Below are 16,810 nucleotides of genomic sequence, written 5' to 3' on the forward strand. Positions count from 1 at the left end.
CCGTAGCGGGGGGTAGACCGTCCTTCAGGGCTTCCAGTGGCCGACCCGAGCCGCCCGGCGACTCCTTCTGATGGCCATAAGGCATGAATATGGCATATTTGAAACCAGAAAACTCCACCACTATCAAGTAAAGTACTTTGTTTTGCACCACACAATTAGAGTGCATCACTCAATTTGACCACATGCAAGTTGGCCACTGACCAAATGTGAAAGCTAGCTTCTAAAAAACAGGAATGATAAGAAACTCATCTTGGGCATATAAAAGTCTTAACAAATTCAGATTGACAGACAGATCCAACATGTAAAAACACAGGGAAAGAGAGCTACGGCAGCAAGTGCTGAGGATTATCCCGAGTGACCACACGCAGCTGCTATAGAGAAAGATACCGCTTCACCTAGGGCATGTAACACATATAAGACATTAAGGAAACAAATCTGAGGTTACTCTCTGGTAGTGCTGCACTGTAGGACTAAGTAACTCATTAGTAATGGTGTAATTAGAGGTGATTGTTTGTGGACAACAAAAAGATGACATACATAAAACTGTGGACTGATGATATGCTTGCAGCTCTTGCCAGCTTTAAGATGTAGGCAAGTGTACATGGTAAATATGACCCCTGATAAAAATAAAATGAAAAGATTGAATACACACAAATCATTGTCCTCATGCTCTTTTGCTGCAATTATTTTACAATAACTTAGTATTTCCAAGTATGATATGATTTTGACCAAAACAACTTCCTATAAACGTTAACCTTCCTTTAAAATCTTTTTTATTTGTTATTTTTGTACTACCTATAACTAATAAAAAAAACTACAGAAGTTATCTATCACATATGGGTAAACAGTAGTAAACCTAGCAAATAGAGGGAACTCCCCATAAGCATTTTCTCTAAATACCTTCAATAGTCCACCTTTCATACCAAACACATCCTTATTCTAAGCAACCAACTCTAAATTTAACATTGCTGTTTTGACTTTCTTAATTTTTTATTTTTACACTGTAAATAAATATTTATAGAAATGGCATTGTCCAATTAGAAAAAAATAATTTGACAAATGTTTGCTAGTTGTACAATAGAAAGCAATGCTATAACGGGTCCAAGATATTATGGAGTTTGATGCCACGGTAAAAGATGCTTCTGATATAAAGGAAGGAATAGCTTACTTACTCAGTAAGCATCCATTAGTAGTGTGTAGTGCCGTAGAATCATATGCTTAGCATTATCCTGTCATCCAGTGTTGGCCTCAGACGATTACAGACGATTACAAGTTGTTTTTCTTCGAAGAAGTCTGTGAGTCACAAGTCATAGTGACCCCTCCTCCACTGTGTACTGCGCATGTTCCTCGGCTCCTTTGTTATATTGTTTTTGGCTCATTGGGTGAGCGTTAGAAAGATAGGAGCAATACAATGACAGAATATAAAGAACATGCATATTAAAAAAAGGGAAAATGTTAAGTGTGTTAAATATATCTTAAATATTTTAGAAGTAATTCAACCAAAAGCTTCCAGGGAGGTAGGTGGGTGCATACGAATCTACGGCACTACACGATATGAATAGATGCTTACTGGGTAAGTAACATATTCCATTTGTAGTATGTATTGGCCGTAGATACATATGCTTAGCATTGACTGCAAAGCAGTTCTCCCCTTGCTGTGGCTAGCGACTGGTTGAATCACGTGTTTGAAATAATGTTTTAGTACAGCTTGACCACCTCTTGCTTGTTGATTAGTGAGTACATCAACACAACAGTGCTTAATGAATGTATGTGGGTTATTCCACACAGTTGCTTTTCAAATATCTTCTAATATTTCCTTAAAAAGCCATAGTGGCTCCTAGTTTTCTTGTGGAATGGGACTATAATCACCCTCTTGGCTTTTTGATAGCAAGTTTGAATACATCTGACTATCCATCTAGCAATTCTTGCTTTGGATATTGGTGCCCCTTGATGTGGTTTCATAAAAGTAACAAACATTTGTTATGTTTTTCTAAACGATTTTGTTCTATCAATTTAGAACATAATGGCCCTTCTAACATCCAATGTATGAAGAGCCCTTTATTCTACTGTGTCAGGATTTGGAAAAAAGCACTGGTAACTCTGTAGTTTGGCTTGTATGAAAAGCTGACACCACATTGGGTAAAAATTTAGGGTTGGTTCTTAGAACTATTTTATTTGCATAGACATTAAAGAACAGTTCTTGCAAAGTAAGTGCTAGCAATTCACTTATTCTTCTGAGAGATGTGATTGCCACTAGAAAAGCAACCTTCCAAGGTAAAAACTGGAGTTGAAATGAATGAAGTGGTTCGAATGGCGGCCCCATAAGCCTTGGTAAGTACAATATTCAGGTTCCAGGTTGGGGCCGCTGGAGTGGTAGGTGGTACAATTCTTTTTAGCCCTTCTATGAATGCTTTAATGACTGGTATTTTAAATATAGACATATGTTGTCTGTTTTGCATATAGGCTGCTAATGCTGCTAAGTGTAGCTTAATAGAAGTGTAGGCAAGCCTTGTGTGCTGTAAATGAAAAAAATAGCCTAGAATATCTTGTACAGTAGGTGATAAAGGCTGTAATTGTTTATCTTTAAAAAAAAAATCACAAAACGTTTCCATTTAGCTGTGTGACACGCTTTAGTTGTAGACCTACGAGCTTGTTTAAGGATGTCCATACATTCTTGCGGTAGATTTAAATGTCCGAATTCTAAGACTTCAGGAGCCAAGTCGCTAGATTGAGCCATTTGGGATTGGGGTATACGATCTTATTAATCTTGAATTAAAAGTTGTGGCCACAGAAGTAATTTCTCATATGGCGCAAGAGATAGTTGCAGTAGGGTTATAGTGGCAGTAGGATTGTAAACCATGGCTGCCGTGCCCATGTTGGGGCTATTAGAATTAGTGTCAGAGAGGTTTGTGCTAACTCCTGAACTACATATGGAATGAGTGGGAGAGGCGAAAAAGCGTAAGCAAATACTCGTGACCAATTCATCCACAAGGCATTGCCTTTGGATAGTGGGTGAGGGAACTTGGATGCGAAGCTTTGGCATTTGGCACTGAAGTGAGTGGCGAACAGGTCTATTTCCGGTGTCCCCCATCTTTTGAAGTAAGAGTGAAGCAGTGTCTGATCGATTTCTCACTCGTGCACCTGTTGATGTGTTCTGCAGAGCATGTCTGCGAAGTCGTTGTCCACTCCAGGTAGGTATTTTTCTAGGAGGTGGAACTTTTGGTAAACTGCTCAGTGCTAGATTCTCTTTGAGAGGAGAGATAGCTGTGAGAAATGTCCCCCCCTATTTTTTAACATAATGAATTGCAGTCATATTGTCTATCCGTATGAGCACTACTTTATTGTACAAGTGAACGTGTAAAGCTTTGAGGGCTAGCTGAATTGCTAGCAACTCCAGATGACTGATATGCAGATGTGTTTGAGCTACTGTCCATAGATCACGAACTGTGAGATTTTTCATATGTTCCTCCCATTCCTGAAGGGATGCGTCTGTAGTAATGGTGATTTGCGGAATTAGGTCTTTGAAGGGCTGGCCGTGAAATAAGTTGTTGCTGTCCCACCATTACAGAGAGCAATGAGTAGCTGGCCTCACCAACATTAGATCTTGTAGACCCCCATTCACTTGAGACTATTATGATTGAAGAGTATGTTGAAGGGGAGGCATATGTAGACGAGCGTGTGGTAGTATCGCTATGCTTGAGGCCATCATCCCTAATAGTCCCATCACATTTTTTACTGTGATGTGAACTTGTGGCTGAAATTGAGGTAATGTTTGAAAGAACTTTGATAGTCTTTCTGCACTGGGCTATGCCTTGGCTGTGATTGAGTTCAGAGTTGCACCCAGAAAAGGCTGAATTTGGTTGGGTTGCAAATGGGACATTTGTATGTTTAGTGTAAACCCAAATTTATGTAGAAGGTTTATTATCTATTGAGTATGTTGAGGATACTTATAGTGTGTTGGACGTTTGATGAGCCAATTGTCAAGATATAGAAACATGTGTATTTCTTCTTTCCTGAGTTGAGCTGCCACTACTGCAAGACATTTTATGAAAACCTTTGGAGCTGTTGTGACCACAAATGGTAGCACTCTGAATTGATAATGTTGTCGGTTTAGCTGAAAGCGTAGGTAACGTCTGTGGTCCAGGTAAATGAGGATGTGAAAATATGCATACTGTCATGGAATCACATTACTTTAACAATGGTAGTCTAACCATGTGGAAGTGTTCTGGGGAAATGTACCTGTTTAGTGGCCTTTTTGGGGATTAGAAAATAAAGGGAGTATATTCTGTGTCCCTGATGATGTAATGGTACGATATCTATTGCTCCTTTTTGAAGGGGAGAAATAACCTCTTCCTGTAATAGTATAAGAGGTTCTTTTGGCATTTTTTGTTGTTTGAGTGGAATTTTGGGGGGTGTTTGTTTGAATTCTAAACAATAGCTGTCTTTTATTATGGATAACACCTATTGATCTGTGCTGATTTTTTGCCAATGTTGATAAAAAAAAGTTGTAACATTTACCCACAGGTTTTATGTGTGTTGGGGGGAGGTGTAGGTTCTCACTGTTTTGGAGGGGTAGGGGTTCTGGCAGTGTTTGCACGGCCTTTACCTCGGTTTCTATAATCTTTTTTTTGTAGGAAGTTCTCCTATTAAATTGGCTTTAATAGGAACCCTGTTGTTTGTTGGTATTATTAGAGTTAGAGGGGAAATTTACTCTGTTTGTACTTCGTAATGACCCCTACGAAAGGAACCCTTGTACTGATATGTTTGTAGGGCTACTATTCATTTAGCTGTTTCTGTGCCTCTTATAAGTATTGCTAGCATTTCATCTACGAGTGGGCCAAATAAATTTTAGCTTTCAAAGGGTAAATTAAGCAGGTTTTGCTGTACCCCTGGTTTAAATCCAGATACTCTTAGCCATGGATGTCTTCTAATGAGTATACTAGTATTCATTTATCTTGCACTGGTGTCTGCAGAATATAATGTGCATTGTATAGTGGAACTGGATATTGATTTGCCTTCTTCCACTAACTGTGTTGCACATTGTTGATATTGGGTAGGGAGATATTGCAATAATTCCTGTATATCGGGAGAATAGCCCCACAGAATTAGCGATACACATATATTTGGCAGCTTGTGCTGCTACCCTTTAACCTGCAGCATCGTTTTGTCTACTCTCCTTATCTGTGAGAGGCGCGTCTCCTGTGCCTTGAGAATTGGCTCTTTTTCTGGCAGTGTGGACCACCAGTGAATCTGGAGTAACCTGTCCTCAATATATTAAGGGTCCGGCGGACATGACTTATATTGTTTCTCAACATGCAGTGTGATTACCCTAGATTTAAAAGGTTGTTTAAATATCTCCTGTGTAGATGCTAATATACCTTTTAGCATAAGTAGTGTTTGCATTACTGTGTGTATCTATTAGGTATTTCTACCTGGAAATCTTTTTGGTATAACCGTGTGTAAATTGACTTTATGATATTTAGCAGCCCTGTTAATGATGTCATGAAAAGCTGGTGTATCATCTGGTAGGGAGGGCTTGGATGAATAAATACTTGGATCTGCGTCATCTAATGGATCAGCATCATACATATCCCCTGGAAGAGGGGATGCATTGGGATCACCTTGTGGATCCATAAAGTAAGGGGAATTATCCTCCTGGTTTTTATTTTTACTGTGGAAAAAGATCTGGTGAAGGCATTGGCTGCTCTGAAGGAAAGTGGTCTGGAGAGTGCACTTGTTCTGTTGTTGAATGTATGAGAGGAGAAGTTGGAATAAGAGGTGATGGTATAGGAAGAAAGGGAGGGGGGAGGAGGAAAAGAAATAGGGCTTGCGTCTCCGTCATGTTTCTTTTTCTTTTGTTGATGGGGCTGTTGAGGCCCAACAACGTCCTCCTCAAAATATTTTTTCCTCTTCTGTAGTGTTAGAGAAGCAGGTGGTAGTGGTTTTGTGCCCACCTTCCTAGTATAAGGGTTTATAAATTAAGTATTTTGCCCTTTATCCAGCTTCTCCGTCAAGCGTTCAAGAATGGGCTCTATTTGTTTTTTCTGTGACCTTGTAGTACTTTTTGCAGATTTCGATGCCGAAGATTTGGGCTTCAAGAGCCCTCCTTATTTGTTGTTTTCTGCGTCTTCGTATATGGTGCTGACTGGTTGTGTGCAGTTTTAGACACCAAAACCTTTGAAGCTGAACTATATCTCGGCTCCAAGATGGTTTTCAGGTCCGATGTGTGGTTTTTTCCAGCCCAGAGATATCTTTTGGATCCCAGGAATGCTTCTTTGTCTCCGAGTCCTTATTTGACTTCGGTTTTGAAGCTTGTTTCAGAGTCAAAAGTAATTTTAATGCCTTTAATTTTTCGCTGCTTGTCGAAGGCTTTGCAGGCATAGTGGACATTTGTTTGTGTGCCTGTTTATGAAGACCTCCATGGCCCAAAGGCAGTAGGGCTCTGAAAGCCGGTGGGGGTAATTTGGTAGGATTATGGGGGGCTTCTGCTGAGGTATGGAGTCGGGCTCAGAGTCCGAAATACCTCCACTGCTAGTCAGCAGTATCTGTACATCTGTTGGCACCTTCTGTGCTTCCGATTTTTCTTCTTCTTGACTGGGGTCTGGTGACTGATCCGAAGATACCCGGAGCATCTTCTGTGCATCACTGCATGGTTGTGTGGGCCCAACAACGCTCTCTTTGTTGCCCATGTGAACACTAAGCACGCCTCGCAGGATGTTTCTTCGTGTTCTGGAGATAAACATAGATTACATACTTTATGTAAGTCCTGTCTGAAATATTTAGCGTGGCAGTTAGGACAAAAACTGAAGGGGATATTTTTCAGCCCATGTGGACGTATTCCTGTAGAATGGAATAGAAGTCGTTGAGTAATGGCGGGCCCGGGCGGGCACCTTGAATATAGAAGTATATCCAGTTTCGGCCGTCCGGATCGGTGATTTATCGGCTCAGAGAGAATACGGAGAGCCTAAAAAGGCGTCGTGTAGGCTAAAGATTCGGTCCCGGAGCTGCAATAACGAAATCTGAACCTGATGGGGGAAAAAAACAATCCAACAAAGGAGCAGAGGAACATGCGCAATACACACTGGGGAAGGGGTCACTATACCTCGTGAATTGAGGACTTCTTTGAAGAAAAACAACTTGTAATCTTCTAAGCCCAACACTAGATGGCAGGATAATGCTAAGCATATGTATTATACTATTATGAATGAGCACAGCTATTATGAAAGACTACCACAGTTTGTTGGCAAGAGTCCTTTTGGTGGCAATCTTCATAAAGGTTAAACCAGGCCTATAGACTTGCTATTAGAGAATGCAATCCCTGGTTTCACAGCCAGAGATGACTATGTGAACGAACACTAAGATATAAAAGCATGCTGTCGTGAAACATAGACCATGTTCTAAATATGTTATTTATACTGGAGGAGTTTTGTTCCAACTAATGAATTCAGTCATGCTTGGATACAGTGACAAATGCATAAAATGACTTGCATTGTTTTCATTGGTGACTATTTGAGGCATGTATTACAACAACTTCTTGCATGCACTGAGACTGGGTTGTCTTACCTTGTAGAAGAGGCAAGAGCCCAATATCATGTACAAACGCCTCATGCCATAGTAGTCTTCAGACTGTAAAAAGAAGACATGTGATATTTAAGTCCAGTTTCATGAAATAGCGGACACGCAGCTTGCCAAATTAGTTTGTCTGGCATTACAGGAAACTTAATCTTTTAGTTACTGGGTAGTTCATTCAATATTTACTGTGTTAGCAAGTCAGAGCAAACAAAAGGGGGAGTGTGCAAAGGAAAAGGCCTTCTGAAAAGGACGATTAACCTGCTTTTCATGTAGTAATGTTACTATAAAGACAGGTGTTTGATGCAGAGGATTATCATAATCATTCACTTTACAAGTCCAACTGTTTTGTCCTATGGTTATAAAATTAGGTTTGTAGAGTAAACATTTGAGATACAATATACAATGTTCCACTGAGGAAAAGGTCCAATTAATGTTAGCTTAGTAAAATACACAATCTAGTAGTATTTAATTTTGAGGTACACTAAGAAAAGTAAAACAAAGTGAGCACCAATTCACAGGAGAAGAGGGTTCGTACCAGCCTTCCCTCCCAGTTCCCTCCAATAATATACAGTTGTAATGTTATTGGGGGAAGTCTAGAGTTTCTTTCATTTGAGAACTGATAAGTGTTTTTCAAAACAGCAAGCAAATGTTGCCACCTATAGTGATTTAAAGAATAGCTTAATAATTTGGTAATCCCAGTAACACAACACCCTAGCTGGTGAGGTTTTTCCATCCGGAGTGCTGAGCACTTTGTTGATGTTTGAGAAACTTTGCAGTTAAGCCTTTATACCATTTCTTTTATATAAGGTACCCAAGCCACATTTGCACCTTTTCTGCCCCAAATGTTGTAGGTACCCAAGGTAACGAAGGTTTGTGGATTTCCCTGATTGAAAACATCCAAAATATAGCATTTTTTTACATGGAAGAAAGTGTTGCACAAGAAAGCGTACATTTGCCTAAAAATGGCATCAACAAAAGGTTTACTGTGCTAAGATCACCAGCCTCCCAATTTTCAAGCACGAGTAGAGTAATTAAAAAATGTACCACCACTCTTTGCAATATTTGAAGTGGTGACCACTTTTTCTATTTTTGTGATTTCAATTTACTTGCAGTTTGTTTTGGAAATAGGTGTGAAACTCTTGGATGAACCGTGAAAGTTACACACTTCTGAAAAGCTGACAATTCTGAATTTAGCAAGGGTCCTTTATGTAGATGAATTTTGGTTTCACTAAACAATCAAGCTTGTGACAAAAATTAACAAATATGTAAAATAAGTAGAAAAAAAAGCAATAAGTCACAACATTTCCAGCTATCATGTTTTGCCCCGATGGCTGATTTGAAACACGTAATATACCACCTGTCTATCAGACCTTTCTGGTTGCAGCAATATATAGTGTTTGTTGGTTGTCCAAAAGCAGGTGATACTCAGAGCCAACAAGTGGGCTGCAGTTTATAATCATATTTCATTGTGTACAGACCAGACATCAATTCATAGGGTAAAATGTAATGAATGAGAAATGGGACTGAAGGAAACCTAGGCATTTTTTAAATTGAGCTCTAGATACTGAGTTCAGGAACAATGATTATTTGTACAACTCTGAATTTGGAGTCACCCATACTATCATTTCAAGGGTAGTGTTAGACCTGGTAACTGTTGGCGTGGTCTCCCCTAACATTTTTGGGTGCCGACCTCATGTTTTGACCTTGTTTTGCTGGCTTAGGACTTGCGCGCGTTTGGCACTGCTGTGCAGTGTCAAAGCACTGTGCTCATAATATACATACTGTGGATCGGTGTATATATCATTGGCTGATTCGAGTTAGCTGTAAGTCCCTTGCCATGGGTAAGACCTATCTCATGGGGCATATATCTTGAATGCACCTCCGTGGGCCTGGCGCACTGGTTGTGCCATCCATGGAGGTAGCTCATCGATTGTGCCCACGTCAGGGCATAACCTGCCACCTTAGGGCGAACAAAGCTAACACAAGGAGATGAACTGAGGTGGCGAAGTGAGCTAAAGAACGATGATGGATTCAACCCAGATCTGGTACTGGGGGTGAGTGTCTGAAAAGTTTCAGCCCTCTGTCCATCATCTCCTTGTATTTGCTTTGTTCGCCCTAAGTTGGCTGGGTATGCCCAGACATGGGTCCCTTGCTCACTTTGCCACTGGATTCAAGCTAGCTTGACTGATGAGGGGTGTTACCTCGAAACTGGTCCCAGGATACTTGTTTCCGGTTCAGGGAAGACCTGGCTTGGCAGTTCGGGCTGGACTGTTCCCATGAGGCACAGGGTCAAGACTGATTTGTATTTAGCTGGGTCTGAACTGAGGTGGCGAAGTGAGCTAAAGAACGATGATGTATTCAACCCAGATCTGTGACTGGGGGCGAGTGTCTGAAAAGTTTCAGCGCTCTGTCTATCATCTCCTTGTGTTTGCTTTTCTCGCATTGGAATAACATGAGGGGGTGTAGGGAAAGGCTATCAAGCAGTATTTCATACAGACAGACTGCACAAGTTACTTACCTTCGGTAACAATATATCTGTAAGAAACATTAGTTAGTTATAGATTCCTTACCTTAGAATTACACCCAGACGTCAGACTGGATCTGGAACGTTTTTTCGTCAGCAGTACCTCTGTGCGTCGGTCGGCTCCGTGTCCGTCGTCGGTATCATGGTCGCCAGGATGATGTCGCGGCAGCTACTTAGACGCCGCCATCACGAGCTGATGTCAGTTCTGTACACGATTTTCCGTGCCAGAAACGCAGAGTCATGCAAGACACTGACCATTGGTGCACAAACCTAGGGCCCTGAAAGGATGTCTAGAAATCAGTTCGCAGAACGGGGAGGATAGGTGGGACGGTAAGGAAGCTATAACTAACTAATGTTTGTTATAGATATATCGTTATCGAAGGGAAGTAACTTGTGCATCTGAAAGAAACACATTAGTTATAGAGTCCATACCTTAGAATAGGTACCCCAGCAATACCAACCCCGGTGGTGGGTCTGCAAACCAAGATCACACCAGAAATTCCTGGAGAACAGAACGGCCAAAGAAGATGTCTCTCCGGAGTTGGCTGCCCAGGTAGCAGTGTTTGATGAACGTGTTCAGCGATGCCCATGTGGCTGCCTGACAGATGTCATTCAGAGGCACTCCCCTTTCCAAGGCAGTAGTGGCTGCCGTCGCCCTGGTGGAATGAGCGCGTAGCCCAACTGGAGGCTCCTCTTTAGCTAGAGAGTAATAAGCCTTAAAACACAACACTATCCATCAAGAAATGGTGCGTTTGGGTACGACCCGACCCTTCTTTGCACCCACGTAACCAACAAAAAGTTGATCATCCACAAGGAACTGCTTTGTGCGATCTAGATTGAAGGAGAGCGCACGTTTTGGGTCCAGACGGTGGAGCCTCACTTCTTCCTTTGAAGGATACGGAGGCGGAAAGAAGGTGGGCAAAGTAATGGTCTGCCCGATGTGGAAGGCAGTGACCACCTTAGGAAGAAAGGATGGATGGGTCCTGAGAGCCACCTTGTCCGGATGAACAGACAAGAAAGGAGGTTTTGAAGAAAGAGCCTGGAGTTCACTCACCCTTCTAGCAGAAGTGATGGCTACCAGGAAAGCAGTCTTAAGAGTCAAGAGACGTAAAGGACAGTTGTGAAGCGGCTCAAAGGGAACGCACATTTAATAAGTTAGCACAAGATTCAATTCCCACTGAAGTATAACGACGCCGACGACGGATGCGGAGCCGACCGACGCCACCTTCCAACGCGCAGAGGTACTGCTAACGAAAAAACTTTCCGGATCCAGTCTGACGCCTTGGGGTAATTATAAGGTAAGGAATCTATAACTAACGTGTTTTTTTCAGACAGTAACCGTATAGTGTTTTGAATTTATGAGTTCGTAATGGCGAATCCTCTCCAGTTGAGGGAGGGAGTTCGACATTATAGTGATTGAGATGTCACTTTTGGAAAGTGGGCATTTCGATGCTCGTGGCTGGCAGCCTGTCTCCTAATTCGCAACTGGGTGCTAGGGGGATAGCCACATCTGTGCATTCCTAATAGAAGGCCGTAAACTAGAGGTTCACAGGAGACTGTGGTCCTCTGACTCTGAGGGCCCTTTCTGGGACGGTTAGGTGGGGCCAGAGTTGTCACCTGCATTGCAAGGGGCAGGGTCTTGGCCCCACTAACAAGTGTGATCAAACCTCCCAGGGTAGGATGGCAGACAGGACAAAATTTACAGAGGGCATGTGCATTTCAAAGGTGGCCTTTTGAACTGATCACATCGTCAAAGGCCATGATGGGCATAACTACTGGGGCTTCGGCCTCCAAAAGCAGAGACAATTAAGGATTTGGAACCATATTACGCTGGTTCAATACTATGACATTGACACGAGGAATCATTAAGGCAGGAGGGACTGCAACTGGACTATCCACAGAATTGTGGTGACTTGGAGCTTGTCGTGCTCCAGGAAGGGGACTATCACTTGGTGGATTTTGCAGTGCGGCTCGCACAGATGGGGGGTGGGAGGGCAAGGGGGTGGGGAGAGGGCATAAAGAAATAAAAAATTACCTCCTTGCCGTGTCTCACCATGTCTTGCTGCTCTCTTCACTGCCATCTCCGGAACAGTAACAGAGCACCCAAGAAGCACCCAGCCTCCCCTGAGCAAATTACAACACTGCAATGCAGAGTTGTGATTGGTCTGAGCGCTGTAGTTCGGCGCTCAGGCGGAGACTAGTGGCCTGGGCATGTTCTCCACCCAGGCTGTAATGCAGCCTGGGTGGAGAACATGTAAAGTGTGCATGGCTGTTTGGCAGGCCCTAGTCGGCTGGCCAAACATTCATATGCACTTCGGGAGGGCATCGCCCCCCCCCACACCCTTCCCCTACTCTGTCAGGAGAGCATCCCCACCCTTTCCGCAAAGCTGCCACAACAAGGAAAAGATAAAATGATAATTACTGAGTTATCATTTATTTTTTCCGTTAGTTATACTGCTTAAAAGGAGTGGGGCGACGCTGCTCCGCCTTAGCGGTTGGAGCCGCCACTGGGATTTTTCCTGGACGTTGATAGCCTGCAGCTAAGTGGCAACTGTTGTGGCCTGGGTATCGAAGTACTCTCAGTCAGCTACTAGCTTACCGCCAGGAGGCAGGGGGACTTTCACAGCAGCACCGGGTAGCACATAAGGCAGATAGCGGCTCCCACTGCACAGGACATGCCCGAGGACTTGCCCAGGCCAGAGACTGAGCTGGGCCTACCCTTATTAATGGTTGTTCATTGCTCTGGCACCCTGTTTAATATTATCTCAGAGAACAGCTTGTGGTCATTGGGAAAAGGAAACCATGTACTCATTTGCTGGATAAGGATATACCCATGGCTAACAGTATTGTTACCTTCTTAACCAACGCAATGGGGGTGATTAAAGAGGAAATCTGCAATGCGGAAGAAAGGCTAGTGAGCACTCAGCAGGAGGCGAGGGGGGCTGCCACCTCCAAGAAGATTCAAGCACGTTTAGGGGTGGTGTTCTAGAAAAATCTCCTCCTGCAGTGATTTATGGGGAGATAATCCCTGTGTAACTCATGCTCAATTGTCTACTGAATTAGCCTCACCGGATACAGTTTGTCTGACTCATGCCAAGAAATTGAAATGGGCAGCATGGGTTTCTAAAGTAAAAACAAATTAAACATTGTGGCCACAGCAGGGAGAAATGCTGAATGCTGACAATGTATCAACTAGTTTTAATTTAACCAGGGAGGATGTCGCAGCTTTAAAGAAATAGGAATCTATGGGGGTGCATGCTTTATGCAATGTAACTTTTTATCAAAGCCTCTTTTGAGGAAGTGTTCAAAAGAATTGAGTCTCTGAAGGCTTCTATCAATGTCAACCATGATTTGGGTAAATGATCGCTTGCAAATAATCAAATTTTGAGAGGAGAGGACCTGTCTCAGGGAACTTTGAACACAGGAACTCATAACATTGTTCCCCACGAGTGTCTAAAGCAGGGCAAAGAGACAGTGATTGAGCTTTTTCTTATTATTTTAAAAGGAAATGTAAATTTTTTTTATCAACAATGTACTCCCCTTACCAGTTACTGCACCTTCGACTTATTTGGGAATGGTTATTGTAGTAATATTGACCATATTTTATTCTCGGAGAATCTTAATTATTCTGTTGCTAATTTTCTAAATTCTTTTGTCAGGTTTGAGTGACTATAATCCTCTTGTGGTGAGCTTGAAAATGTTCAAGTGGGTGTTAAACCAGAATTGCTCTCCCAGATGATAAGTGTGGGAAGGTTAAGTGGTATTGTTTTGAAATGCGTGTTGTACAGCGAAAGGTGTTCACTGACTTAATCAGGACACATGCTAATTATGTAGCTATTTGTTCGAATGAGACAGCAGAATGGAAGGCTGGTTAGCTGCATTTAGAGTGCTGGCTAATTATATTCAAAATGCTCTGACAAGACCCACAGGTAACTCTATCAATCAAACATTAAAGGGTGGTTTCACGCGTCATGCAGTAAGGCTCATATAGCCCTGAAAAGGGCTCTGAGGAGTAAGCTCAGGGATAGAGTGTTGGTAAAGAGATGTAAGATGGAATGCAAACTTCTGCACGATAAGAGGGAAAACAGTGTTAAAGAGAATGCTTGTGAAGCTCTTCAGGTAGCAAGTGTTCACTCTGACAACGCAGCTTTTTGGAAGGTGATTAATGCCCCACATTTTAATGATGTTGCTCATTCATCTATAGATACTGTAATCATGGCTGAGGAATGAGCCAGGCACTTCCACTCAATTTATTCCGTGTGAGCAGAGGAAAATGAGGAGGAAAAGATCTACTTGTAGCATAAGTCAGTGCAGCGATTCCTATTGAGTTTAGCCTAACTGAAGTGATTGAAACAATAAGGTCCAGTAGGAAGAGGAAAGCCAAAGGCCCGGACGGTGTTCCATTGGATGCCTTTATTGATAATATAGATTTTTGAGCCCCTTTGGTGATGAACGTTCTTAGACCATTGACTGTGAGGTTGTCTACCGACCGGGTTGCAGTCTGTTATAGTGTCTATGTTTAAAAAGGGGAATAACTCTGACTCAGGTTGTTATAGGCCTGTTTAATTACTGGATTCAACCCTTAAGGGGGTCGAAAGGATTGTTTTGGCCAGGTTGGAAGAGTGAGCAGAGCAAAATTATATTATCATCGTCAATATCAAAGTGACCCTTGAACGGATGGACACCAGACGGCGACTATGGTAGGGGGTCGGGAGGAACTCTCAGGATTTGCTAGTTAACAACACAGGAAGTTACAGTGTCTATGACTAGTCACAGCGACAGCAGGCACGGATCTCCATAACTATAGGAAATGTACAAGGCTCCGACACTGTAGGAATGTCTCTAATGACCAGTAAATATGTACTAATCCCTATTATACTGAAGAAAATGGGAAATACCGGTCAACCCTCACTCACTGAATATCTGCTGGTTTACCTGTTGCATAGATGATGATGCATTTGTACTATATTGGAAAACTTAATAAAAACATTAAAAAAAAAAAAAAATCAGGAATGTTACATTTTATTACAACTTCACAAGCTATCTTTGAATGTTGATAACAATAGTTTCAAAGCTTGTTGTGTTTTATTTGGCAAGCATCCATTTAATATTTAGACACCTGCTTTTATTAAATGTGGTAACTTTAATGAATGTGATATGAACTTTGACTTATGTCGTATGTTTTGGTTGAACATTTTAACAATTAAACATGATAGATACCGACAAAGATATATATTATTTCTTACCAGTTCTGCAAAATCAGCTGCTTCCAGATCACTCAGTGCTGTATCTATATCTACCTGAAAAAATAGACTTATTAAGACACAGTTTTCTAATTTAGAAAATCTTTTAAAAAAGGTTCAGCAAAAACTGCACAGAACATCAACTAGCTTTTATAGTCCTGTGCTCAGAGGCATGAAATGCTCTGTGAATTAAGCACAATGGACATTGCTTCAAAATACACATTGTAAGTATCTTACCATGTCCAAACTTTGCTGAAGAACAAACGCAATATTCAGGGAGGCCCATGATTACCACAAGCCAGAGTGCAAAAATACATACGTTACCCACCCTAGTGACTAACTGTAACCCTATTCCAAAAGTATTGTTTTCTTATGCTGACAACGTGTCCTTCCTAGCTGGGGAGAAAACCAGGACATTTCCAACAGTTAAAGGAAAACAACAGGAAAAGCTGGAGAACAAGTGATGACCCTTCTGTATCTAACTAACCTTTAATTTGGATACTCAATTACCTGCTTGGACATTACACCAGGCAATTTTTCAATTTCTAATCTTTACAAATGGTATGCACTCCGATTAGTTGGGATGGGCATATTAAGGGAGTAAGGCTAATCAGCTGGCTCTATAAGAGTCGCCACACAGAGAGTAAGCTGGGCCTGATTCTAAATCTATTTATCCTTATAGTACATTACAAAGAATAAAAGACCCACTAGAAGCCAGTTATAATTCAAGGATAATTCTCAACATGGGTGTATGTCCAGTGACTGATGATGAGGGCCTGCCTCACCTTTTTCTTTGTGTTGATGGGGAGCCATCTGAAGATTTTGGAAAGCATGAGGATCGTGTGGAAGCAGGCCAAGTAGACAGTGTTCACCTAATGTTTCATGGAGAGTTGGCTGTCCAGGATGATGCAGAGGTTGCAGGCATCCAAGCTCTGCTGGCCACCATGAGTCGTTCCGAAGGGCAGTGTGTCGACCGAAGATCAGGACTTCCGTTTTGTCAGTGTTGAGTTTCAGGCAGTTCTCTTTCAATCATGTCACAAATTTCCTCTGCAGTTGTGGGGCCCGCTTGGAGTGAGAGGATGAGCTGTGTGTCATCAGTATAGGAGATGATGTTGCTGCTGTGTGATCTGAAGTTGTCTGCGAGCTGTGTCATGTAGATGTTGAAGAGGGTTGGGCTGAGGGATGAGCCATGGGGTACTCTGCAGAGGGTGTGCTTGGGTTGCGAAGTTAAGGTAGAGAGGAGGATTCCCTGGGTGCTTCCTATGAGGAAGGATGCCATCCATCTGAGCACCTCATGTGTGGTTCCAATCTGGCATGGTCGATGAGTGTGTGGTAGGAGACAGTGTTGAAGGCTGCAGAGAGGTGAAAGAGGATGAGGGCGGCTGATTCTCCTCTGTGGAGTAAGGCTTGGATGTTGTCTGTTGCATCGATCAGGGCTTTCTGGGTGCTGTGGTTGGATCTAAAACCAGAT

General features: G+C 42.3%; 1 protein-coding gene across 1 annotated transcript in view; it reads right to left on the bottom strand.

Annotated features, from left to right (window-relative positions):
• INTU (inturned planar cell polarity protein) overlaps positions 1–16,810 on the bottom strand; it is a 319,704-nt gene that overhangs the window by 111,176 nt on the left and 191,718 nt on the right. The window contains exons 9-10 of the mRNA XM_085641533.1: positions 15,343–15,396; positions 7,564–7,626 (exon numbers count right to left, since the gene is read on the bottom strand). Of these exons, the coding sequence (XP_085497659.1) occupies positions 7,564–7,626; positions 15,343–15,396 (117 nt within the window). The remainder of the gene's footprint in view (positions 1–7,563; positions 7,627–15,342; positions 15,397–16,810) is intronic.

Source organism: Triturus cristatus, chromosome 2_2, assembly GCF_964204655.1.
Source record: "Triturus cristatus chromosome 2_2, aTriCri1.1, whole genome shotgun sequence".
Classification (NCBI taxonomy): domain Eukaryota; kingdom Metazoa; phylum Chordata; class Amphibia; order Caudata; family Salamandridae; genus Triturus; species Triturus cristatus.